At 50.5% G+C, this 27,503-nt stretch overlaps 1 protein-coding gene across 1 annotated transcript; it reads right to left on the bottom strand.

Moving 5' to 3' along the window:
* Positions 1 to 2,759: 2,759 nt before the first annotated feature.
* LOC144945466 (uncharacterized) lies at positions 2,760 to 5,605 on the bottom strand. Its single transcript, XM_078873984.1, has 2 exons — positions 4,966 to 5,605; positions 2,760 to 3,895 (listed from the first exon to the last, which is right to left on the bottom strand). Exons 1-2 carry the CDS (start codon positions 5,171 to 5,173, stop codon positions 2,760 to 2,762), a joined length of 1,344 nt encoding a protein of 447 aa, XP_078730110.1. The 5' UTR covers positions 5,174 to 5,605.
* Between the last annotated feature and the right edge of the window lie 21,898 nt (positions 5,606 to 27,503).

Below are 27,503 nucleotides of genomic sequence, written 5' to 3'. Positions count from 1 at the left end.
CACGCACCTAGGGGGGGTGGGGGGGTCAGACATTTGTGACGATGTGTGACGAGGGGGGGGGGGTTGAGAAATGTGACGTCACATCAAAATGCGCAACTTTAAATAATTATAGGCAACACGTTCTGCTTAAATAAATAGACTTTTTAATAAATGTTTTCTCCTACAACATCAGAGTGCAGCGCCACATTAAATACGCACTACAATGACAATAGTTTAAAGCGGTTTTGAAGCATGTTTTATTTTGGGGGGGGGGGGGCAGAGCTTTGTGACGTTATATTTTAGGGGGGGTCTGACTTCTTGTGACGCCGTGTGACGAGGTGGGGGGGGGGGTCAAAAATCGTCCAAAATCGCGTGACGTCATTTATGGACGGCCCCAAAGTTTTAAAAAAAGTATCTCCTTCTCGTGACACGGTGCCGAGAGCGAGAGACCCGCCGCTCCTCGAAACGTTCGGTGAAAATGTGAAAGTTAAAACATTAACCCGTAAAAACTAAGTTTTTCACTATAAATCCTTTATATGCGTGGCATCGGTTTTATTTTATTATTCATTTCTGTTTTTCTTGAGTAAGAATTACAAAGAGCAAGACAATAAATTGCAGTACGTGTTCAATGGGCCACAACCCAGCCCACATTGGTCTTTGAAACGGGCGGCTAGAGTCCTCTCGTCCTCTGGCTTGAGATGGCTGCCACCTATGGGTCAGATGATTGCTTGCCACCATTAAGCAATTGGTAATTACATATAATTTTTTTTCCCTAAAAAGTGTAAAATTTAGGAAAAAAATTTTCACGAAAATTAATTGTCACGCACAACGAGTCTGTGTGGAAAATGTCAGCTCGATTGGATCACGGGAAGTGTGTTAAAAACGACCGAAAGATTTGCACGGTCGTAAGCGCGCAAGCAAGCAAGCTAACTTAATATAAAGGATTTAAAAATGGCACGGCAGCGTTTTAGGCCGTGGCCGAGGCGATGGCGTTTCCAGCACCTTCGATAAGCGCGGTCGGCCACGTGTGGTGCGCGAAAGACGCCCGGCACTTGCCCGTGGGTCGCCGTCGTCGTCGTTTCACTTGACACGATCCCTGTTGGCGCACGTGGCATGTCGGCGTTGTCGGTTGCTCCACAAGTGGATGCAAGTTGCGCCCTCTCGTGGCTGCCGTGAAGATGACAGACCGGGGGGGGTTCAACTGCAGAGGTCGCAACCGGGTACCCGATACCCGTACCCTACCCGATACCCGGCTACCCGTACCCGGCCGGGTACGGGTAACCGTTTGCGACCCTGGTGCGGCTGGGTACGGGTAGGCCGTGAGTCACTGGTGAGTCACCGTTTGTCACTCATTTCCCAACGTTTTGTCTCTTCTCACAATTCAATTTCCTAGAATCAAACCACCCGCGCCTGCAACATGGCTTCATCCCAGAGGTCGCAATCGGGTACCCGATACCCGTTTAATAAAAAAACACACATCACAGCACACGACAAAAAGTGTCGCCATTGTATATGTACATCCCTTCTGTTAATCGACTGCTGGATAACGGTTTGCCTCACCCCACGGTAGTTTGCCGAGGTAATTTTACGATTTTAAATCACACTGCGCCCCACACAGCAGCAGATTGACGCAAGCGCTGTAATGTGTTACAGGGATACAAACAAACGCCGACATATTTTGCAATTCAGGAACGTTTATTGTGAAGTTTTCCAAAAAAATAAAAAAATATTACTCATTCGCACCATTTACAGGAACGCGAGAGCCACCGGGAGGAACGAGCCCACGTCACGAAATTAAATTCTCCACTTTAGCAACAAAAACAAAAGCCTTGCAAAGTACATTTCATTGCAACAAAATACATAAACTCAATACCGAGGCCAGCTAGTTATTCCCTTTTCCTAGCTAAATCAGAGGCGGAGTAAAAAAAAGAGAAATACATCTTGAAACAATACACGGGACTACAAAAGTCTCTTGGCGAGTTTTCCCATCGATCGGCGGTGCCGTGGGCACAAAACTTGAAAACAGAAATTATAAATGTCCTCGGAGAAGCAAGAGAGGTGGGGGTATGGTTAGGGTGCTGGGCCTGTGCTGGACAGTCGCTGGGTGGATAATGAGGTTAGTATTAGGGTCTAGTTGGCTCGTTTGGGAGGTCAGGGGTTGGGGGTTAGTGTTTGGTTAGCTACTGCGGGTGTGGGTTAGGGTCTGGTTGGCAAATGCAGTTCGGCGTAGGGGCCAATGGCTGCTTGGATAGTATTGTGGTTATAGGTACTGCGAGTGGTTGACCAAGATGGTCAAGCTAACGGTGAGGATTTGTGTCTTATTGACGACTATATTCGTGTCTGTGCGTCCGTGCCGGCACGCGATCACGACAAGTTCTGCCCGTGCATTCGCTTTGATCACAGCGATCGGGGAAAACCCAACGGGTGAGCCTATCGTCGTTGACTTGCACATAAAGTAGTACTCATTCATTCGACCCAGGAGAGACGATAAGACCGAATCGACAACCCGACCAGGATTTGAACTCCCGCTTTCTTCCGACTGAGAGCCGCTTGCTCCAACGCCGAACCACCAGGACCGGATCGCCACGAGGCTACAGAGAGGAAACCGCTCAACGCGCGGCCCAACCTCGACGCGCCCCCTCGGCGCTTGCCTACCGAGCGGCCGCGTAGAGACCTGCGGGGCACCTCAAATCGATGAAAGTCCCTTCTCTCCGCCGGTGAAACCGGCCAGAGCCCTCGCCGATTGAAACCGTCGGGTGTAGGAGAGGGGACGCGCAAAGTTAGCGAGACACGTGCGCCAGGGAGCGCTCGTCTGGCTCATCGGTCGAGCGGCACGAGTGACCGCACGCCCTGCCGCCCCCCCCCCCATCGCCGCGCTCGCTCGCGCCCCGGTCGCGCGACGCCGTCTCCGCACTTCCGCGGCATCGCGGCGCCAGCGCGGCGCTCGAAGGGGACGCGGCGCCGTAACTCGCCGGGGAGGACGAGGGGATGGAAGAGGAGGAGGACGAGGACGAGGAGGAGGAACGTCTTCCGGGGGCGTCCAACTCCGTCTCCGCACTGGAGCTGGACAACAAGCTGGGCCGGCGATCGCCGCGCCGAACACGGGAGACTCCGGGAGCCATGAACATGTAGATGCTGGGCAGCGGGAGGAGGGCCGCCGTTGGGCGACGCGGGAGCGTGTCGTACGCGTCGCACGGCCTTGGTCGCCGGGCGCTGCGGCGCGCCACAGCGACGTCGCCCCACGTCGTTTCCGCCGTGCCCTCGGCATCGCTCATTCGCCCGTCAGAGAAACTGCCTGCCGCGCACCGCTGGCAAAACGCGGCCTGGTGGCGTCTCGCGTCCGCGTGCCGCATCAGCATGTACTGGCCCTGGCGGGCGACGGGCGGCGATGGAGGGTGGCCGGCTTCGTGGGTCGTCGTGGCGGCGCTGCCCCCCCGTGGTTCCCCGCGGGGCGTCACGGTGGTGCGGCGATGGCTCCAATATTGTCGAACGGCGGTCGCGCCGGCTCTCCAAAAACTTGGCGGCGGCGCCGTCGGGGAGCAATGCCCGACCCGGACCGGTTCCGCAGCCGCCTCCGCCATGCTCACGGTATTCACCGAGAAATAGGCCGAAGAGGCTTTGGCGGCTCGCCCCGCTCGCTCTGCCGACGCCTTGCTGCCGACGCGCGCCCGAGACGGCGGCGGTGATTTGTCGCTGGGGCCTTGCTCGCTGTTGTGGAACCGCTTCCGGAAGAAGGCCGTGCTGGAGGGACGGCCTTCACTCGCGGCGTCATAAGTGAGGTAGCCGGACTGAGGAACAGAGGGAGCCGCGGCCTCGCACGGTGAGAAGGGAGCGCAGGGAGAGGGGCCGGCTCTGCTGCCGACGCAGAGTGCAGCCACCAAGTCCACTTCCACGCACGGACAGTCCGCTCGTCCGTCTACACACGGGGCACAACGACAAATTGTTTGTGGAATTAGCAGCGTTTGTTTGGTTACAACCAAAACATATTATTCACTTCACGTGCACCTTTACGCAGATAATCTTATAGTTTATGATTTTTGGGTTATGCCACGTAAATATCCGGGCCAATTCGTGTCGTCAAAGACACTGCACCACGCGACACAACCAAACTATATTGTCAAGTGATGTATAAGCATTTAACGTTGTGCAAATTATCGCTTAAGGTCCCCCCGGGCGAGTCGAAGAACGATCTTCACAACCAAGTTTAGCAATTAGATATGGACGATTCGTTCGAAACTACGTCAAAAACATCATCAGGACAAGATACAGGAAGTCAAAATAGGCATGTCACCTGACCTGGCTTCATTTTAAACGCTCTTGATCTTGGGAGATCTACATAAACCACACTGACCGGCGTGGTAAAGTTAAGAGCAGTGACATTTTCTTTCAGAAAGCCTAAGGAGACAATGAGGGGAGGCATCACTGCACCAGTTTCCGCAGCGTGTGTTCAATCACCGCGAGTTCCCTGGCATTGCTAGAATAATAAAAGTCCGGAAGAATAATTGAAATCGGAAAAGTCCAGCGAGTGTTCTCGTAAAATTAAAACTGGCGAGTGGCACCGTGGTCAATTGGAAGTTTGCGAGTTCAAATCCTAGTCGGGGGTGGGGGGGGACAGATCTACTTGGGGTCTGTCATCATCAATTGCGGTTCATAAACCGAGTTATAGTTATGAGGGACTGGACTCTGATCGTAATAATGTGGAAATGTAACCGTCTCAGGACAATAAATATCAATTAATAATATTAATGAATAGTGCCCTTCACCCAGAAAATCTCGAGTCGTGCAAATATATTAAAACAACTGTACGGATCTATTTTTGGTAGAGTAATCGGAAAATACACTACAGGATGAGGGCCTCTCCACACCGTGTCCGCAATGAGGGTCGTTGAACCATACTTCACCACACTGGTCAGCGGCGGGGCTAGGGCCAGCGCTACCGCCACTCGCGCGGTAGCTCGGGCGGGCGGGCAAGCGACGGTTACGCGCCAGGCAGCTCTTGCGGCGCACGCTGCGGCAGGGCGTGCCCGCCGAGCTCGGAGCTGTCGAGACGTCTCCGCGCCGTCGACGCCGACGAGCAGAGCTTGGGCCGCGGGGGCTGCGGCCGGCTCCACATCCGGCACAGCGACAGCTCCTCCACGGCCAGCAGGAGGTTGTGATGGATCGCCGTCGCCATGGTATCATCCTCCACCTGCATCTCGCAGCGCCAACACAACGGCAACAACGGGGGCGACGGAGACTTCGCATTTTGATTTAAAGCTTTCGTGACCGCAGGGATTCATATTCTTGGTTCTTGCTGTGGATTTCACACCTTGCAGTCGAAACGTCGTGAGAATTTTTATTTTTAATATTTATATTATTTTATTATTTCCTTTCTACGCGACTTTACCGAAAGAACCAAGAATATAGGAGACTTAGCAACCGGGTGTTATCCGCGTGCGTCGTGCAGCCGTCACCGACAGACGCGCTCGCACTGCCCCGTGCGGCTGCCAACGCCTTCGCGCCGACGGCGGACTTTCTTGGCCCGCAGCACGAGTGCAGAACCCTTGCTTTGCCGAGGGCCAAAAAGGACTTTCAAACGTAATTGGTGGCCATGCGTTAGTTGACACGCCAGGATTGCATGGGTGGAGCTACAGGACGGGGGGGTGGAACTACAGGGCGGGGGGGCGGAGCTACACAACGGGGGGGGGGGTGGAGCTACTCGTCAGGGGGTGGAGCTACACGACGGAGGGTGGCGCTATGATAGGGGGTAGAGCTACACACCAGGGGGGTGGAGCTATGATAGGGGGTGGGGCTACACGCCAGGGGGTGGGGCTACACGCCAGGGGGGTGGGGCTACACGCCAGGGGGGTGGGGCTACACGCCAGGGGGGTGGGGGCTACTCGCCAGGGGGGTGGGGCTACACGATAGGGGGTGGGGCTACACGCCAGGGGGTGGAGCTACACGATAGGGGGTGGGGCTACATGCCAGGGGGTGGAGCTACACGATAGGGGGTGGGGCTACATGCCAGGGGGGTGGGACTACTGCATTTCCTTTTTTATTATTGGACGAATGTTTCGAGCTGTTGGTTAAGAAAAGTGTGCTGGGGCGGGAGGACACGTCGCCAGAAGAGAAGACAGCCGATGGGGAAAGAACGCGGCCCCAGAGTACGTCAACCGCAAGAGATCGAGCGAGTCAATCGCTTCACGTGCAGGAGTGAAGTTGAGAGTGGCATCACAGGACCACGTGGGGGCGGATGACATAGTGAGGCGACACCTTGATCCGGCTGATGATGATGATGATGTTGGTGGTGATAACACACAAATATAAATCGATTACATACCCTCATCCAGATCTGTCCTGGTCCCAGATCCGAGGAATTGCCCAAGGTGATGAAGAAGCAGTCATCGCTGTGACCAAAGTACTTGATACAAAACAGGCTGATGATCACCCTGGCGGCATCTGCAACACACAGCCACACGCCTCGCTGCATTCGACAACTTACTTTGAGATTTATTTACGAGTAACTTGGTTATCTTAGTTCTCTATTTTGCACTCCGATTGTGTTTTTGTGTATTGCTTGTTGTTGTAACTTGCTGACCCACCTCAACTGGACATGTGGAAAAAAAATCTTCACAGCTGATCGGATTCCTCCTCAAGTCTAAATGTAGATTCAGATTAATTCACAGATCCATGCTTTGTCTACAGCAGCCAGGGTCACGGTCCGAAGGGCGGTCAGGATTCATGGGTCATCATTTAAGAATCGATTTACCTATGTTTGAGTTCTTTAACTCCATAACACTAAAAACTATTTTTATTTTAACAGCCAAGGTCCACTGAGCTATGTAGCTCTTTTTCAGAAGCGACCCATCACAATTCATAGCTCAACGAAGCAGTTCAAGTGAAAACTTATAGCAGCCAAATACTCTAAATGCGCTAAATGTGGAGGGGAAAACCCGGAGGACGGAGAAAAATCCACGTGACCACAGGGAGAGAGACACGCAAACTCCAAATATACAGCAGGCGTCAAGGTCGGCACCTAACCCACGACCTCCTCCTGTATACCAGACGAGTTAACATCTCGCCACCGCACCGCCCCTGGGATAGACTTCCCTTAAACCCGGGGTGGACTTCATTGGCCTAAATGTAACATTTAGGCTGCCAGAATTTCGACGGCCTGACTATAGTAGATACTATTGACTCCATAGTCGATTTTACTGACTCCATAGTAGATTTTACTGACTCTATAGTAGGATACTGACTCTATACTGTGAAGGGTGTTGTAGGTGTATCTAGTCAGTAGATACTGTGGACTCTATTGTATATAGGGTGTGTAGGTGTATATGCCTACAAAAAATTACTTTTTGGGGGGGTGGGGGGGCATCGACAATTGTTGGAAGCCTGTTGGATCAACTTTTTATCCCCACATCTGGAGGGAGCGGGGGGGGGTCCACTTTTTATAACTCTTTGACGCAGTCCTTCTGAAAGCCTCTGATAATTTAGTTGACGGACAAACAACGCCGGGCCGTTCATATAGATAATTCGCATTTCACGTTTATAAACATCGCATTACACACGTGTGCTAAGGGGGGGGGGGGGGGGAGACATTCCTGCCCCCCCCCCTCCATCTCCTGCCCACGTCTTCGTGGCCTGGACCTCGCCGAGCCCAAGTGCAGTTGCACCGCCTGCGCACCCCGATGGCTTCGCGAGCTCGGACCGCTCGCGAGCGAATGGTTTCCCCCGCCACGGGCCAACGTGGGTCATGCTGGGCGAGACCATTCACGTGGGTGTGCAAAGACAAAGATCCTCAACCCCCCACCCACCCCCCGGTTATCAGCCTTCACCCATCACTCCATCTCTTCTCGAGCCCGTGTCACTCACCCACCCACTCACCCATCACTCCACTCACCCTCTAGCCCGTGTCACCCACTCACTCACTCACCCACCCATAACTCAATCTCTTCTCGAGCCCGTGCCTCGCCTTCAATACGGCCAAACAAAGACAAGGATCCACCGTGTAGCCTTCACAGACTGTTGGGACAAGTTCTATTAGCAAGTAGCACCTATGAAGGAGGGGGGGGGGGGCAGCACCACGCCCGGCCGCTTTTCGTCTCCCCAGTGGCGATGTTTACTACACACCGCACCAGGTACTCATTTGAGGCCAGGTCGACCTCGGGGAGGCCCACGACCGGCTCAGACTGAATCGTCGCCGGCGTTGGCCGTGAACGGGAACCGAACTCGGGTGGCCCCGAGTTCACAGCGCAGCGGTGTGCTAACCGCAGCACCACCGCTCCCCACACCCCTACCTGTCCGCGGCCCTCTGGCCGGGCTCACGTAGTGCAGGTGCTCCGCGTAGAAGAAGACCCTGCAGGGCCCCGCGGGCAACGTGGCCAGCCCCAAATCTTGGGACAGCAACTCGCCCTGCCACGCGTCCAGCAGCAGCAGCTGCTGCCGCTGCTGCTGCGTCCCAGGACCGCCGCTGCCTCCTGGCGCGACCGACAGGGCCCCCCCTCCCCACGGGCCTCCCAGCTTCGTGCCGTCGACGGCCACCAGGGCCCGCAGGGCCGAGAGCCAGGCGCGTTGCTCGGCCTCGTCGGGGGCCCCCAGGGCGAGGTACGCCGAGTCGGTGAGCAGCGCGAGGCCGTGCGGGCAGCGCTCGTCTGACCGCTCGACCACGTGCATGAGGCCGCAGAGAGGCACCACGCGTCGCGGCCGCTGGCGGAGGCCGTGCAGGTTCACGAGGGGCCAGCGAGCGAGGCGGGCCAGCGGACCGCGGGCGTCCTTGGCGGGAGGGCCCTTGCCCAGCCAGCTCTCCCGGCTGTCGTGACACTCGAGGCGGGCAGAGGCGTCCGCCCCGCGCAGCACGAAATAGCGGCGGTGGCCGCTGCGTCGCTTCGTCAAGTAGCCGCTCTTCTCCACGTCCGAGTAGAGGGCCACGTGCCAGGAGACTCGAGCCGGTGGTGATGTTGTTGTTGGTGGTGGTGGTGATGATGGTGGTGTTGTTGTTGATGGTAACGACATTGTTGAGAGGTACCACGTTGGGCCCCACGAAGAGGTGGACAATTATTGAGGCTGCCCGCCACCCACCACGCACACAATTATTGGGGTTGCTGGGAAGGTGGCGAGAAATTTCCTTCCTCGGCTCGGGAAGGCGGACTACTCCCTCGTCTTGCCCTCCCCGTAACGACGGGCAAGAGATCTCTTCCCCCCAGCCGCTCTATCTATCCTCTCTCATCTCTCTATCCTCTCTCCTCTCTCTCTCATCTCTCTCCCCTCTTTCTCAGGGCACCTGCAGGGCACCACGCGTGTTCAGCTTCGTTTCATATTCCGCCATTTGCCTCCAACGCCCCCCCACGTGGGTTTGCGGGGCAGGGCCCCCACGTGGTCTCGGGAACGGAATATCTATTTATTTATTTATTCATTTGGAATCCGATGAGCTGGAAAGCTCTTTTCTAATCGTCCAATAGGGGGCACGGGGTAAGAACGTCACAACAACAAGCAGGAACAAAAAAAAACACGGAAGTTGTGCGAAGTACAAGAAAGGTAAACATCACCCCAAAAGATAATACAAATAAAACTAAACCATCCCCATCCTACCAGGCAATGCCCACTGAGGTATAATAAACTTACTTTTCATAAGCGACCTGGCTATCAGAAACGATAGCTTCAACAAAGTGGCCCAGCATTTGGACATTTATAACAGGCAAAATAATCTCAACAATATTAATGCATGCGGGCCGGGGGCCTCACTTCCCATCAATGTCGCTTGCGTTTGGGAATCAGTTGGATTGGATGTAAAAATATACATAAAATAAAAAGTTCACCACATATTTCCGCCCCCCCCCCCCCCCATTTTTTTTTACAAGAAGTGAAAAAAATATTGTTTCAAACACTAGTTTGGTCAACTCCTGAGCTGGGATAAAACTAAAACACGCACACGATTCAAAACGTTAAATGTTGTTTTCCAACACAGATTTGGCGTGAACCCGGAAAATCGTCATTAGTTTATTTCTATTTTCTTAGAATAGTAATCTGTTTATAATCTGTTTACTTGCGCGTGTGCTTGTGGCCGCCAGAGATTCACCTGACCCTTGATGAGTGAAGAGGAGAAGGAACGAGCCGCAGGTGATACTTATCTCACGGAGCGTGCGAGAACAAAAACAATGTGAGAATGAGCATGGCCAATCAGCCCGCGGAATAATCTAGTTGTTACTTGCAGTGCCGTATTGCCAAAAAAGTGATGTAATGGAATTTGCAATGAATGAAAAGGTTCATAAACTCGCGTACATAATTAGTAATCGGGCTTTTTCTCAATTAATTCGCATGTTTGGTACGAGCCCGGGTGCAAGCAATACATTGTCAGCCCCTGTACATTTCCAACCACTTTGTAGCCCCTTCAGCCATGCTCCCCCCAGAAACATGCTTTTAGATTCTTCAAGATGCTTTGTCTGCGATACATCTCCACATGATAAGCCACTTTGTTGAGCCATCGTTTGTGATAGCCAGGTGGCTTCTAAAAAAGAGTTACATAGCTCAGTGGGTCTTGCCTGGCAACATAAAAATAGTTGATCTTCTTGGTTCTTTCGGTAAAGTTATGTAACTTTAACGAAAGAACCAAGAAGATGAATCCCTGCAGACACGAAAGCTTTAAATCGAAAAATAGTTGAGTTTTATTTGTATATATTTTTTAGTTACTTATTAACCTTTCTTATACTTTGCACTCCTATCGCGTTTCTGTATTGCTTGCTGTAACGTTCTGACCCTATGCCCCTCCTGGAACATCTGTGAAAAAAGAGCTTTATAGTTCATCGGATTCCTTCAATATAAATACATATTCAGATGCTGGTAGCACCCGCCTGCTCACGCCGCTGCTTCTCAATCGGGAACCAAGCTGTGGTTCAGAAAACAGTGATAAGCAGTTGTCCGAATATGAGTCACTCCCGCGATGGATGAGCCAGTGCCCAGATGTTGGTCGCCCTTGAGTGTGCGTCGAGCGTGAGTTCGCACGTGCACAGACCATCCCGTGTGCCAGTCCATGCGGGTCACGTTGGTTATTTGACCTTTTGTTTCGCCACATCCACCCGCCCTCCCGACTCGCCACACTGCAGGTAACAAACACTTTCCTCTTTGAATCGTCCCTCGCACTGGGCCACTTTGGAATTCACTCCCGACGTCGCTCTCCCCCAAGCTCCCTACAATGGCGCGCCACGGTGGCTAGGAGATGTTAACCACGTCGCCTGGTATTCAGGAGGTCGTGGGTTCGATCCCGACCTGGTGTATATTTGGAGTTTGCGTGTCGCTCTCCCCGTAGTCGCGTGGATTTCCTCCGGTTTTTCCCTCCGCGTTTAGAAACATGCGTTTAGAAACATGCGTTTAGAAACATGCGTTTAGAAACATGCGTTTAGAAACATGCGTTTAGAAACATGCGTTTAGAGTATTTTGATGCTACACATTTCCACGTGATAAGCCACTTTGTTGAGCTATCATCTGTGGCCCGGTCGCTTCTGACAAAGAGTTATATAGCTCAGTGGGCCCTACCTGGCAAAATAAAAAAAATCGTTTAATTAAATAACCTTGCTCATTTCAAGAAACTCGTAGCTTCTTATCTATTACAGCTTTATCACAAAATAATCGTGGCTGTAGAGAATATGAGTAACACAATTAATAAGCATATTACGCCTCCTTCACACGTAAAAAAATATATTCATATTTTTTTACAAACTCCATCGGCTACGCCACCCTGAGAGTGTGTACATTTCAGCAGCATTCGTTCAACACAGAACAACTCTAGATTGGTTTCGACATTTAATGTCTCATCAGGCTTGCGTTTAAGGCAGAGTCCAAAGAAACGGTACAAATCCGCAATAGAGATTTTCGGGTTAGATCGCGTAAATATAAATGTGTCGTTGAACCCGCCACGACCCGACATAGCCAATTAGTAAGGTTTGCCACGTAACAAAATATGCCAATTCATTACTTGTATAAATATATATACAATTATTAACACATGAAGGAAGTTACTTTACGAAAGTGATGAATGTGAAGCTTCGGAGAAGGGGAGGGGAGGCACATCCAACATCTTGTGCAGAGCCAGAGAGGAGCAGGGGGGAGATTGTCTCGCGATCTAACGCCTGAGGACGGCTGCTTGCGTTGTGGCCGAAACGTCGTGAGAATTGTTTTATTATGTTTTATTTTTATCATTTTATTACTTCCCTTCTACGTGACTTTACCGAAAGAACCAAGAAGATGAATCCCTGCAGTCACGAAAGCTTTAAATCGAAATAAAAAAAACTATTATTACGGATGATATTGATCGGGAAAGCCTCCTCCTCCTACTCGGTGTTAAACTTGACCAGGCCGATCGGTGCGGGCTGGCAACGGCGGGGGTGCATCGGCGTGGGGACGTCGTACAGCAAAAACGATGGATTTGGCTGCATTGCGTCAATGTGTAAAGGATTGAACGGAGCTCCTGTGGGTAGCTTCGATCCCGACTGCGTTCCTGGGGTGAGCAGCGCGCACTTGCTGGGTCTGCGCCTCGGTTGTGGAATTCCCTGCCGTTGGAAATTCGTTGAACCGAAAATTTGGTTACTTTTAAGTCGCGTCTAAAAACGCATTTTCTCAAGTGCGTTTATTCTATTTAGCTGCTTCTTCTCTCTTGGCCTTTATCTTAATCTTACAATGCGCCTTGAGACATTAGTGGAAGGCGCCTTACAAATACATGTAAATTATTATTACTGTATAATAGCCAAGGAGGTTATGCTCAACACAAACAATGGGTCGCAAAACGGATTGCCAAAGGCTAACAATAAAGTGCGGTCAGAATTTCCGACCACTAAAGCGGCATTGGCAAAGACAACTGCCAACATAGTATACATATTTGTTTCGGAACAAGTTGTATCAGAAAATGTATTTATTCTGGAGGAATCCGATGAGCCATAAAGCTCTTTTTTACAGATGTCCAGTCAGGGCACGGGGTAAGAACGTTACAACAACAGACTGTACAACAACACGATACAAGAAAGAAAAAAAAATCACCCAAACACAAACAAATACAACACGAAACCATCCCCATCCTACCAGGCAAAGCCCACCGAGGTATCAACTTATTTCTTCAGAAGCGTCCTCTGGCCACAAATGATGGCACAACAAAGTGACCCCATCATTTGGACACATCGATCGGAGATGACTTGAAGGTGGCGAGTGTCGTGAGTGGCTGGCATGACGCACGCCTGCTCTAGAGGCTGCTACGGCTTCGTCTCCACCAAAGCTCGTTGTGAGATCGCGAAAGACTGAGATCGCCACACGCATGCACGTGCCGGGGAGATTGTTTGTTCGTTGAGATACAAGTGTCATGATACGTGCATTGCCTTTGTACGATTCGCCTTTTGGCGTTCTCTGGTCTGACACTGGTGAGACTAGGCCATTAATCGAAGGCTGTCTCTTGTGTAGGCCAATCAGTTTCAAAGATAATGCCCATCTATTAATTATCAGAGGATGATTGTATATTTTGCCACAAGTACGTGTGGTTAATGCAGAAATTGATGTCTTGCAAAAGGTATCTCTTTGGTGTTTGAACCTCGTAACGCCTGTTTTTATTGACAGAAAAGGGTAAACACCTATTCTTATTTTTCATCATGTTGAACTTCTTTTACACCGTACTTAGCAAACCGTGCTCATCGGAGGTGCGGGGGAAAGGACAACAAACTAAACATAACAAGCAGTTCTAAAGAAACGAGTTTGTCAATCCAGATGATGATTTTAAAGTGCCATAGCTCCCGTGGCTAACATCGGAAGGAAGAGAGCGTTCCAGACGGCCGCAGGAGCGCGTCTGAAAGCGCGGCGCGATGGCCGAGTGTTGTTGTTGTACGGGACAATCACAGCAAAGTAAACAAAAAACGACACCACGGACGACGTTAGTTTGAGAGTGTAATCACGTGTTTATTTTCACATTCGTGCTTGTTAACAAACGACGCTTACACGCAGCAACGCACTGCCCACACAATAGCGGCGATACGTCGAACAAATAGCGCCTCGTGGCAAGTCAACACTGCCGTGGAGAGCCTGGACCCCGCCATAGGAATGTGGAAAGTCCCACCACCGGCTCCGGTCCACGGAGAGATGTTGACGACCACTCCAGCGACAACCGCGCTCGTTTGAGCAGGAAGTCAGTCTGACGTTTGCCCATACTCTGGCAGATGCAATTTTATTTATTTTCTTGTGGTCATGAACTCCAGTGCAGCGTCGTCGCATATCCGACTCGCAGGCGGGATGTGTAAAAAACCAACTATCAGATGCGTGAGCAATCTATAGTAGACGTTCACAGTGTGGAAGAGTAGGCCAAATACTAAAGAACTCCGTCTCTCTCTCTCTCGAGGGTATTTGGATGGCGTTCTCCCAGAAGCGTCGTTGAGCATCTGGAGGAGCTGCGTATTTTGTTTACCCCCCTGATGTGCAATGAGTGACACCACCACCACCATCGTTGCACATGCGCTGCACTGCATGCGGATGGGTTAGTAATGGGCGAGCGCGCGCGCGTGCGGTGGTCCGATACGCGACGCTGTACGGGGCCTCCCGAATGTCAACGGATGCGATGGGTGTACCTACCGTCTTGTGCCAGCCACCTCTGTGCGCGTCCCGTTCCCCGCCGCTGAACGCGTGGGGGAGCGTGGCACTCGGGCAACTGCGAACCTGGCCACCCATCCCACCCCCCTCGCTAACAGCACTTGCCCCAACAGTCTGTCAAGGCTATATGGGGGGGGGTGATCTTTTGTCTTTGTGTGTCCCCCGCGTGTCCTTTCCGGCGTGCAGAGGGGGGGGGCAGGCGGCAGGGGCTTGCGGTTGGTCGCGGCGACCCTCCGGGTTGACGCGAAGCAGCGGGAAGCAGCAAGAGAACCCTTACCATTATTGGTTACAATAATGGTAACGGTTTTATTGCCACTCCCCCAGGGTCGTTCGTCTTCTTGAGCTTCTTCCCTACATTCAAGGCCCCCCCCCTCGCCCTAAGCCCAATACCGTCATGCTATGTTACACGTGTAATGCGTATTATAGGCCGTCGTGGGTTCGCTGTGCTCTGATAGACACATTCACCACTCTTGCAGAGATAACAAACCAAAAATCAATTAGAGAGCGATAAACATGCTGGTGGACAGGTGCCATCGAGATTGTGGAGAGTCATCGAGTGTTCGTCTCTGCGTCTCCACTGAGACGGTGTTTCCCCACCTGAGTAATGTGCAGAGATATGTCAATCAGCGAATATATCAATTACTTTACAGCGAAGTCGATTCCAAAAAAAAACTAATTACAACATATCCCTGTTGGGAAACGGTTAGTTTTTTTTTAAGTTTAAAATTATCTTCTACAGAATGAATACGTTTGCTTCTATATACAATTGAGCACACACGATTTTTGTTTTACAATTCTCTAAAGTGCAATTCTCGGTCACCCTACGTCTAGATTTGGCCCTCAACTCTGGAGAAGACTGCGGGAATATCCACGACTGGCTCCGAGTGAACGCCCGCTCATCGGGAGGAAACCCTTTGAGTCTTGACTCGGGGAGGCGACGCCGTTCGTGGGCCTCGCCGACGCAGACAAGGACATAGCCCTCCGCAGCACATCATATATACTGTAATGGTTCAGCAGTGATTTACAGTATAGTATGATATCCTGCACAGACGTGCTAGTCGGGAAGTCCCGCTTGTGGCCCATGTCGAGGCCAGCTGCGTGGAGTGTGCCACCCTCCGTGCCACCCTCCACGCGTTACCTAAACGAGACAAAACAAGACGACGCGGTCTGAACGCGCGAAACATTGAAGTTTTCGATCGACGGACACTCGGCTGTTATCCGCGTCGAAGCCCCGTGGAACCGCCATAGGGCCTCGTTTCTCACTCGATATATTTTTGCATCCTTCCCGGGAACGCTGCTGACTGGCTGGCTTGGGAGTAGCGATTACCGGTGTAAGGCACTACCACTAAGAGCACAAGGTACGCCTATTAACAACAATCCCATATTATTATGGTACACCTATAATCCTACAAGTAGGTTAAGGGATATACGAGGCGGAAGGGGTGTGGATGGCGCTCCTGACTTAATGAAGCGCTGCTAGGAGGCAAATAATCCCCAACTGGAGTGGCTTGAAAAGGTCTGAAAAGGACTGAAAAGGAGTGGCGGGAAATTTGAGTTGTCGAGGAAGACGCTGATAATAATCAGTTGCACAGGGGAAGAAATTGGGGGTGAGATGACGGTTAGAGGGGGGGGTGCAAAAGGAATGTGATGAGCAAGATATGAATTAATGAATGATGCTGTAGCATCCTCTGTTTGGTGAGAACGTATCGGCCATTTCCCGCATTAACGGCAGCATGACAAAGAAAACCCCAAGACCGTGTTCGCTTAACGCAGCGGCCATGAATCGCGACCAAATGTTCGGCAAAGTCCAGCCGTAGGCAACAAAAAATTAACCCGTAACAACAAAGTTTTTCACTATAAATCCTTTATATGCGTGGTGGCTAGAGTCCTCTCGTCCTCTGGCTTGAGATGGCTGCCACCTATGGGTCAGATGATTGCCTGCCACCATTAAGCAATTGGTAATTAAATAAAAAAAAAAATTTCCTAAAAAGTGTAACATTTTGGGAACATTTTTTCACGAAAATAAATTGTCACGCACAACGAGTCTGTGTGCAAAATGTCAGCTCGATTGGATCACGGGAAATGGGTTAAAAAACGACCGAAAGATTTGCACGGTCGTAAGCGCGCAAGCAAGCAAGTGAACTTAATATAAAGGATTAAAAAAATGGGGAAACGCGAGGTTGTGTTGTTGTTTTTTTAAAACCCCGCAGGTACAAAAGGCGCGCGTCGGTTTGACTCGTGATTGGAACGTGTTGTAACTATCGGGAAGGGCACGTTACAAACTTGCGGTCATTTCCCTTCCAAGTCTGATCTTGCATCACGGCATCTAGCCCCCTCTCTCTGCACCGGCAAGCTCGTGAAATTAATGTCACCGGTGTTTTAAACTCACAGGTTCAATTTATAAAAAAAAGTTAGTAACCCATCCCGAGTTAATGATTTAACTCTAATGAACTCGTACTTAAAAAAAACATCTATAGTAATTTTGGAGCTTTCGTGACTGCAGGAATTACTCTTTGGTTCTTTCGGTAAAGTCACGTATAAAGATAAAAGAATAAATTAAATAATTATTTAGTTTATTATTATTTTATCTTTATACGTGACTTTACCGAAAGAACCAAAGAGTAACATCTATAATGCTTACATGTGTAGCTAAAGTCCCGTAAAAAAAACTAATACAAATACACCCCAATCAACATTCGGAAAATAATCCGTGCTGGAGAATGATGAACCGCACTTTCCAGCACATTCGCCGACTGTGCCTGAGCTTTATTTATTGCTTTATCCATTCAAGCTTGAGGCCACTTGACCGTTTCTCGAAGGCTTTGAACGCCTGAAATTCTCTGCGGATTGTACTCGGCCCTTGCCCGATCGGTGACGTTCGCCTTCTTCACCTGTCAACGGCCGCGCGTTTCTGTGATCCGCGCACGCGTGAGCTGGGGGGGGGGGGTGCGTTTTTGTCAATTGGTCAATCTGCCCAAAAAGGGGGTCATGGTAAGCCGGGGTCAATTGCCATTCCAAGTTAAGTAATTCTCTCCTGCAGAACATCTGAACGTAGAGTACTTTCCATTCAGGCTGAAGCCACGAGATATATCTACACCGGATGGAATGGCAAAGCGTGATTGTCGTATGTGCCGTCGTAATGATATTCATGTTCAGCATTTGGCAATCCACTGCTGGATGAAATGCCTCCCCCAACACGCCTTACTGGCCATGGGGGTTGTTGAACATACTTCACCATGCCGGTCAATGTGGGCTGGTGAAGTGGGCCGATCGGGGGGGGGGGGGGTCGCGGTTTTGGGCGGGGTGGCAAGGCCCGGGACTAGTTTGAATAACACTCGCCACTGATGTTCGCCCTGGTCACGAATCAAACGCTGAGATCCCTTAAATTAATTACTTCTGTTCCAAACAAAGTCGGGGGTGGGGAGGGGGGCATCGCTTTCCCATTCCACCCCATCACTGAGGGTAAAGTTCTCGTAATTACGTGGCAATCAAATCGCTATTTTAAAAAAAATTTCATGAGCTGGATATTTGAACGAAATAATGTGTGAAACCAAATTTACCAGCGATGGGGGATCGTTATCGGGCCGCCGGATTCGTAGTACGGTGCGCTAACCACTGCGCCACCACTCCCCACTGTACTATAGAAAAAAATCAAAGATCCCCCATATAGCTTTCACAGACTGTTGGGGCAAGTGCTGTTAGCGAGCACCTATGAAGGCCGATACGGCGCACTAGAGAGTGGGTGGCCAGCATCATGCTCGGCCGCCTTTGTCTCCTCAGTGGCGATGTTTGCACACCGCATCAGTTACTCATTTGAGGCCAAGTCGACCTCGGGGAGGCCCAGGACCGGTTCAGATAATCGTCAGCGGTGTTTCGAACTCGGGTCGCCGGGTTTGTAGCACCGCGCGCTAACCCCTGCGCCACCACGCCCCACTGTACTATTTAGCAGAGGTGTGGACTCGAGTCATGTGACTTGGACTCGAGTCAGACTCGAGTCATGAATTTGATGACTTGCGACTCGACTTGGACTTGCATAACAATGACTTTGTCCCACCTATGAGATGTGGACTCGAGTCATGTGACTTGGACTCGAGTCAGACTCGAGTCATGAATTTGATGACTTGCGACTCGACTTGGACTTGCATAACAATGACTTTGTCCCACCTCTGCTATTTAGACACACTATTAAAAGCAAAGCGCGGGGACTGCATCTTGGTTCGTGCGTTTTGAGGCGCGAAAAGCCACACCAGGAAGAAGGGCGGCTAACCGCTGAAATGTCACTTGTGCAGCCGTAAACACAATTTGATTTTTAAAAACACGTAAAGCGGAGGAATTGCAGGACGGCGATAGTTTCGTGTCCGACGGACGGGAAATGTTTCTGTGAGCACCGATGAGAGCCCCGATGAGAGCCCCGGCGAAACGTGGGCCAAGACCTGGAACAAGGGCTGCAGGAGAAACGAGTGCACACAATCGCAAAGCATGGAAATCCCGAAATTAGGCGTAATATCCGTTTAAGAGAATTTACAGTGGAGCAGTGGCGTGCCGTGGGTTTTTGTTTTTGGGGGCATGGGCCCCCCCCCCCCCGTGGTGGAAGGAATGAAAATTAAATTTGGGGCCTGCTGTCCGATTTTCCCCCTCCCTTTCCTCCTTCTTCGTAGCCTGGGCCCCTCCGGCGTGTAGGCCCCACCGGTGCAATTACACCGCCCTCGATAGCTTACGTGCCCCATGCAGTGGAAAGTATCTACACAGATCAGTAAGAAGTTTTTGAAAAATTACAACAAAGATGAAGATTAAGTGAGGTCGAAGGTAGCGCGAGAGAGGAAGCCGGTGTGCACGGGGCGAGACACGTGTCTACGCTGGCCCAAGGGTGGCCTCAGGGGCCACACATCCTCATGTGCACATAAGCATGGGACAATGCACGCGGTGGCCGCGTCGTTTAGAGACTATATTTCCATGACAAATCGTCTTTTTTGATACTCGGAGAAAATGTTACTTTCTTGGATCTCAGTACATAACGGAAATTTGGCATTTAGTTCCTCAACATATTTGCCATACGCAAGGAATGGAATGAAAGTTGATTACACTTTGTACGACAATATTTCGTTTAAAAAAAAAGCAGTGGAATTTAACTATTTTGCTTCCCAAAAGTTTGGGGATTTTTTTTATGAGCAAGCGGAGTCGCTTTGTCGGCATCGAATTCGGTGGAAATATTTTCCATTTGCCTTCTTTTATTTATTTCGCGGTTGTAAAATTTTAAAAAAATGACGGTCCATTCCCAGCAACGTTCGTCAGAAAATGTTAACTGCCGACTTCTGACGATTTAATTCGAGAATTTGAATGTTTGGTCTGCTCTCACGACCACCGTGACAACGACGATGATTCACGTTGTGAGCAGTGCTCACTCGCCACACCGCGTGGCATCTGGAGCCATTTTTTGTGGCGGCGGTGAACATTTCTAGCACGTGGTGGCTCCAGTGTTTAGTTACAAAAAAATATTTCCACCACATTTTAAACTTAATAAATGTTATAAACGAGAATAAGAGAAATGCGTGTTTACGTTTCACGTCATATGGAGTTCACGGGGTAAAAAAACAACCAACCCAATAATTATTTTTATTTTACATAACAAAAATGTTTTATCAGCTCTACCACATTTCCCCTTTTTCAACTGCAGTACGTCCATGCAGACCGTAGCTACCGTGCATAAGTACACTTCAAGGGGTCGGACTACATCGCGTTGTAAAAATTACCGAATAAGACGAAACTCCGACAAGTTCAAAAAGACGATCGTTTACCTGTGTTCGATGAATTCTGGCGACGACCGGCGAGGGGCCTCGACTTGATGTCCCCTTCTCAAAAGTGTGCCCGGTGAGAGACAGCCACAGTGGGCACGTGCTTAAGTAACCAGCGCCGGAGACGGGGGCGTCGCTGGTTGGCTGGGTGAGAGGGGCAGGCAGGGCAGGGCGGAGGAGGGGCAGGGGGGGAGGAGGGCAGGGGCGGGTGGAAAGAGGGCCCCCCCCAGTTGGGCCTGTGCGTGGAGGGCGTGAGCATGGGCACGAGCTGGGGCCGCCTGCACGACCGCTGATAAGCGCTGTGCTTGCAGTCAGTCTCCCTGACCCCCCCCCACCACCACCCCCCTTTCTCCCCTCCCCCCTGACCCAGCGAGATAACGGATGACCACAATGCTGGAGAAATTCATGCTCCGTTTTTAACTCTTTGGCGACCAGAGTGTTTTTTTGTGTGTGTGTTGTGTTGCCCACCGGCTTGTTTACTAGACATCTTCCCCGGCCCTGTCATGTCACAGGGATGAAGTTAATCTCTGGTGGTGTGGGCACACAGGTTAACACCCCATCCGGGGTCAAGAGGTGGGTCATGGTACTTTGAAGTTTGTGCAATTAATGAAATATATCTGAGAAAATAAAGTGTCTTGCTGCTCAAGCAAGGAATGGGGCAGCACTCGTCCCTACAGGTGGCCCTGAGTCGGTGTTGGGAATTCCACATTCCTATGATGAGAGGTGGGGGGGGGGGCAGTCTAGATAAAGGAATTTTAATACGTGTGAGATTCATAAATTGGACCCCAATTGAAAGTTATTGGAAAATGATCTAACGTATAAATGGTCAAGATTACATATTTATTCAGTGGCATTTTAATTACGTGGTCACAAAAAAAATTAATCCGTAAAAACTAAGTTTTTCACTATAAATCCTTTATATGCGTGGCGGCTAGAGTCCTCTCGTCCTCTGGCTTGAGATGGCTGCCACCTATGGGTCAGATGATTGCCTGCCACCATTAAGCAATTGGTAATTAAATATTTTTAAAAACTTCCTAAAAAGTGTAAAGTTATGGAAAAATGTTTTCACGAAAATAAATTGTCACGCACAACGAGTCTGTGTGCAAAATGTCAGCTCGATTGGATCAGGGGAAGTGGGTTAAAAAACGACCGAAAGATTTGCACGGTCGTAAGCGCGCAAGCAAGCAAGCAAGTGAACTTAATATAAAGGATTTAAAAACCACACGCACCCCACAGTGAAAGCCACACGGCATGAAAATTTCACTTATTTTGTAACTGGGGCTGTGTGTTGTTTTGAGCGGTAAAAGAGAGGAATCAAGGAGGCAAATTACGATTTTTTTTTGTCGACTGCGACGAAAAGAAACGCAGCTACCAAGTTGAGCAATACGACACGGGATTCTTGGAAATTGGCCGACGTACGTCCGAGCTCCGACACGGTCGGTTATTATTCCGCGTCTCAAAACCCCTTCGCCACCCTAAACCACTTTAATTGCCAGAGGCCGCAATCCACAACAACACCCACAGCGTTGATAATCTAGGCAAAAAAACATTTCCACGAACGCGTCACTGCCAAAACAAAACCTGTCTTATTTATAGATTTCATTTGCTTCACTTGGATGTGCGCGGCAATTGCATTTCTCTAAAGTTTTATATATTTACGTGTTTTTTTATATTTATATTCGCCAAAGCAACTTTAGCGATGAGCAGTGAGCGTTCTTAAGTGGGGCGTTATCAGCTGGCTCAGGGGGTTCGTCGGGCAGCGATGTGCGTGGCCGTTGGGATGGAAGGGGGGGGGCCCTGACCAGATATTAATTCTGGCAACCCCCCCCCCAACTTTCAATCTATAAAACCCGAGCGTGATGACATGAAGAGAGATGTAGCAGAAGAGATTGTTGAGAGAAGAGGAATTTCGACACGCCGTAGAGATGGAGTAGAAATGAGAGAAAGCCGATTCAGACGAGAGATTAGGGCGATTCGCCGGCTCGGGTCAACGTGCGTGTGTTGTTGAAACCTCTTCCGAGCCAATCGGAGATGCTTGCTTTTGTTTGTTTGAATTTGAGCTGATAGATTTTACGCAAACCTATTTTTTTTTCACGAATCCCCCCCACTCCCTGCTCCATTGGGCTGCTTGGGTAGGGGACGTAAATCGCTAACGTTTGACGCCGCCACGGGTCGCGAGAAGCGTCCCTTATTAGCCCCCCACCCCCACCGCTCTCAACCAACAACGCCACCGCGAGCGGGCCACTATGTGGTCTAACGAACGCCCCCCACTATCGGGCGGCAGCCACACGTGGAGACCGGGGGTGGGGTGAGGGAAGAGCGTTGGCCTCTCCCTCCGTGATACGACTCCCCCGTGCCACCACACCCACCACCGTCCCCATCTGCGCTCTAACCACCACCCCCAGCACCACCGCCACCACCACCACCGCCACCACCATCACCAACATCACCACCACCATCACCACCACCACCGCCACCACCACCAACACCGCCACCACCACCAACACCGCCACCACCACCAACACCGCCACCACCACCGCTACCATCAACACCGCCACCACAGCCATCACCACCGCCACTGCCACCACCACCGCCACCACCACCGCCACCACCACTGCCACCACCATCGTCACCGCCACCTTCCACACCTAAGCCCGCCAGTAACCAAGGATTTGGGGGTGTGGCGGAGAGGAAAATGTCTCTCAAGAACTTCTGAGAAATTTTCTTTTGTCGTTGCGGCCGTTGCGACTTTGCCGTTCGAATGCTCACAAAAAGTCTCGCCCGGCATCCCACCCACCCACCCACTCGCCGCCCCCCCCCCTCCACCCCCAAGCCGTACGGACAGAGATGATAGAGCGGCAGGCCATGCTTTCGGCTGCATCATCAACAATATTAGTATTAATATTCACATATTGTATATATCGTCCGCACAACGTGATGTCATGGATGTCTAGCAGCAGTTGTTTTCGTCCAGGGGACCTCCAAATGACAGCAATGAGAGCTGATACCTGCTCATAATTTATGCACTTCGAAATCATCTCCAATGAAAACGCATTTCTGTAGAACTGCTCTTTTGCGTTTGGTGTGTTGCCCTTCCCCGTACCTCTCGATTAGCATGTTCAGCCTCTAATCAATCCACTGCTGCATTTCTCAGGATCGTCCCCCTGTTGGGGCAGCCATCTATAGGTCTTCCTCCGACCTTAAGGGTCCCGGTTTGTGCCAAGTTGCGTAACAATTCACCACTCGAGGCACAGGCAATGATTCACAGACACGCGCCACACCTCCGATTGGCACGGTTGGCTACGTATGGTGGAAAGAAGTTGAACGCACATTCATACGTACGTGCGTGCGTCCCTTCCTCCGAGTGGAATTTAAGATCATGTTGCTCGCAGTTAAAGCTCCACTTTATATTCAGGAGCGAATTCAATCCTCTAAAAACCTTTCTTTAAAAGAAAAAATCCAATTAAAGGTTCATTCCTCTATTTTGCCACGTGCATCATTCTTTTAGTTATCGCTCCCTCTTCATTCATGGCGCCTCGATATTTGTTTGGTGTTAAGGCGCTTTATGAGTGTAAATTATTATTATTAATGAATGAATGAGTGTATGTCTCCCCACACCTTTCGGACATGAGGGCTGTTTGGCTGTTTCACCATACTTCAACACACCGGTGGTCAGCGTGGATTGGCGAAAGGGGTGGCGAGAGATGGTCAAGATATCACTTTTGCCACAACATGGTGTCCATGACCGAGACCTCAAACTCAGGCGGCTTTTGGTCCGTAGCGCAGCGCACCAACCCACCGTGCCCACGTCGCTCCGCCCAGCCGCAGCAAAGAGATGCTGAAATAAAAGAAATCACTCACAGCTCGGGACAAGCATGAAGCAGTCGAAGATCCATCCACCCACACTCGGTGACGAGACAACACATCACCAAGTCTGGACTGCGGTCGTTCGTCAAAAAATCGAAGTCTCGTACAGGACCCTACCGTCAACCTTCTACGCCGCCAATGTGTCGACCATCAACCCAATCGGGACGGGGCCACGTGGCCGCAGCGGCCACCCGATGATGCCACAAACGTCAAAGATTCGGCGGCCTGCGAGTGGTGCGGTCACGAATCCAAAACCATCGAGCGCATCGCAAACACTCCGCCGCCGCCGCTGCTGCTGTGTTCACTCCCTTCAAGGAGGAACGGCTCGGCTCTCCAACACACCGGCGCAGTGCTCGACTAGTGACGAATTGGCCACATGGTGTTTACGTGACAAACCTTACTAATTGGCTGTGTCGGGTGGTGGCGGGTTGAACGACGCATTTATCTCTTTACACGATCTAACGCAAAAAAACACCTCTGTTATGGATTATATTGGTCGCGTGTTAAACAAATCCACTCTGCTTCTCAAAAGACAATTGAGTGGATAGTAACATCTACAATTGCATGTTTCATTTTCTGCTATTAATTCGTACGAAAGAAGGGTGTATATACTCACAAGCGTCCGTTGTAGAGTGCCATTCATCCAGAATGCGTCGTCGGATGTCGTCATGATGAGTGAGAGACACGCAAACTCCAAATATACAACAGGCATTGTCAGGCTCGGGATCGAACCCACGACCTCCTGCATACCAGTGAGATAGTTAACTTATCACCACCGTGATGACGATGAGAGAGAGAGAGAGACGCAAACTTCAAATATGCAACAGGCATTGTCAGGCTCGGGATCGAACCCACGAAGCACCTGCATACGAAAGACGGAACACGCTCTCACGCTGCTGCTATTTCTCCAAGGTGGAAAGAAAACGAAGGCGAGTGAACATTTCCGCTCAAATGCGTCACGTCCAAGAACAGTCTCCCGTCTGGTCGGCGAGGAATATGATTCACCACCACCCCCTTCCTCCTCCTCCTGTGATTTCGTCGCAATTTTTGGGACGCAAATTGATTCGAATAATCGACTCAAAGAATCGACACACCCCCCCCCCCCTTCCACCACGTGTTTGTGGAATGAGATGGCAGGGGCAGCATTTCCCTACGCGGCAATCACATGTAACGTATGAAAAATAAGAGTAGGAAAATAGGCGTTGTAAGTTGTTCCAACACAAAATAGAAATCTTTTGGAAGGAATCAAGTCTGCATGTAACCACGCGTACTTGCGGTGAACATGCAAACCCACGTGCTCTGATGATAATATACGGGCATTGTCTTCGACACTGATTGGCCTACACCAGAGACAGCCTTCGATGAATGGCCTCGTCTCACCGGTGTCAGACCAGAGAACGCCAAAAGGCGAACCGTACAAAGACAATGCCACACGTATCAACACATTCCTCCTGCGGAGGGAGCTGGTAGGAACGTTGGATTGCTCGGTCAATGGCCAGGGTCAACGGCGGCGTGGTGTATTCCGCAAATATGCCCGACTGTGAGGGCGGGCACAAGCCGGCGTGAGTAGGTTAAACGTTGAGTTTTATAAGGGCACCACGAGGTGACCAGCTCCTCCCCACCCAGCCCCACCCCTCCCACCCCTCCCCACCCAGACCCTCTCCACCCTCCCCTCTCCACCCAGCCCCACCCCTCCCATTTTTGGATGCACGACGGACGGACACAATAATCCCCTGTGGGCTGGTGGAACCAGGAGGTTCCTACCAGTATGACACTTGTATCTCAACGAACAAACAATCTCCCCGGCACGTGCATGCGTGTGGCGATCTCAGTCTTTCGCGATCTCACAACGAGCTTTGGTGGAGACGAAGCCGTAGCAGCCTCTAGAGCAGGCGTGCGTCACAGACCTGGTCTTCACCTGAGGACGGCTGCTTGCGTTGTGGCCGAAACGTCGTGAGAATTATTTAATCATGTTTTATTTTTATTATTTTATTACTTCCCTTCTACGTGACTTTACCGAAAGAACCAAGAAGATGAATCCCTGCAGTCACGAAAGCTTTAAATCGAAAAAAAATATTGGGGAAGAGAGTTTAGACATAAAAAACATGATACTAGCATGGTGAACATTTTTATTCACGATTTTTTAACCTAGGTCAAAGGTCACGGGTCATCCATAGCTCATCATTACTGCCGCAGAACCCTTGTGTAAGAGATATTGTTCGGTCGACTTAAGAGTTAATTCCTTCTTGATCATGTTCAATAAATGAAATGTCCACCAATAACTATGGGACCTTTTTTCCAGTATCAAAATGATGGAAAAACAAAGATAGAATTTACCCCTTTTTGGCAATAAAACAGGAGGTATGAAGATGTTCAAATACCAAATAGATAACTATTGCAAGGCATCAGTTCCGCATTAACCACACATACTTGTGGAAAAACATGCAAACAAACATACCCTGATAATATATGCATTGCCTTTGAAACTGATGCTGGCAAAAGGTCCCGTAGATTATCTTTGTGCTGTTCGCCCTTTGTCGCCTAAAAGCGAGGCTGGGTTAACCTTTGACACGCACGGTCGATGCGGCCCACGACATCACGTGACACGTCCCATAACCACCACATCGGGCCTAGCACCGCATCGAAATGTCATTCTAACCCAAAGTTGTCCGTCACTGAAACCACATTGGTTGTGCTAATCAGGCACCAGTAGGCAATATGTTTGACCCGGCAACAGCGGTGCGTTCATCTCACTGCTTGGCCCGAAGTGCATCCCCTTCTTCGCGCTTTCTGCGCGCCGAGAGTGAGGCCTAACTGCCCGAGGTGTTTGAAAGTGTTTCGTGCGCGGCCCTCGGCAAGGAAGGCCGTTCCCTCCCACCCCCTCGGCCCGAGACACCGCAAAGCCACATTGATGGTTTTGCGCCGTTGTCTATTATTATTTAGCTCCTTGCCACATCCGCTGAGACGCCAACAGATGTGGGTGCATCCACGTTTAGCTTGGTGTAAAGCAGAAGCCCACAGTTTGCGACGCGTGTTTTAGTTCCCTTTGTTGGGGCGGCGCATGGCAACGTTAGCGATGTTAACAATATTAACGCTTTTAACGCGACCCACATCAGCGTTACAAACGCAGCGTTGCATTTCATGATAATTAAATATTGAATTAAAATTTTCTTTCAAAAAAGATCATTTTGATATTGCGATCATGATTTGCTAGCTATATGTTTGATTTCGCTTATCTGTTATTGTTCGTTATTGATTAATTTTACT

The sequence above is a fragment of the Lampetra fluviatilis genome, chromosome 37 (genome assembly GCF_964198595.1).
Source record: "Lampetra fluviatilis chromosome 37, kcLamFluv1.1, whole genome shotgun sequence".
Classification (NCBI taxonomy): Eukaryota; Metazoa; Chordata; class Hyperoartia; order Petromyzontiformes; family Petromyzontidae; genus Lampetra; species Lampetra fluviatilis.
The sequence above is the reverse complement of the archived record's forward strand: the minus strand, read 5'-3'. Positions and strand labels throughout refer to the sequence as shown.

What these genes read in the sequence shown, in the direction of transcription:
- LOC144945466 (XM_078873984.1), bottom strand. Translation starts at nt 5,173, where the DNA reads ATGCAGGTGGAGGATGATACCATGGCGACGGCGATCCATCACAACCTC. An exon ending in TGCGCCGCAAGAGCTGCCTG is followed by an intron (nt 3,896 to 4,965) that starts GCGCGTAACCGT and finishes CCCCGTGTGTAG; the next exon opens with ACGGACGAGCGGACTGTCCG.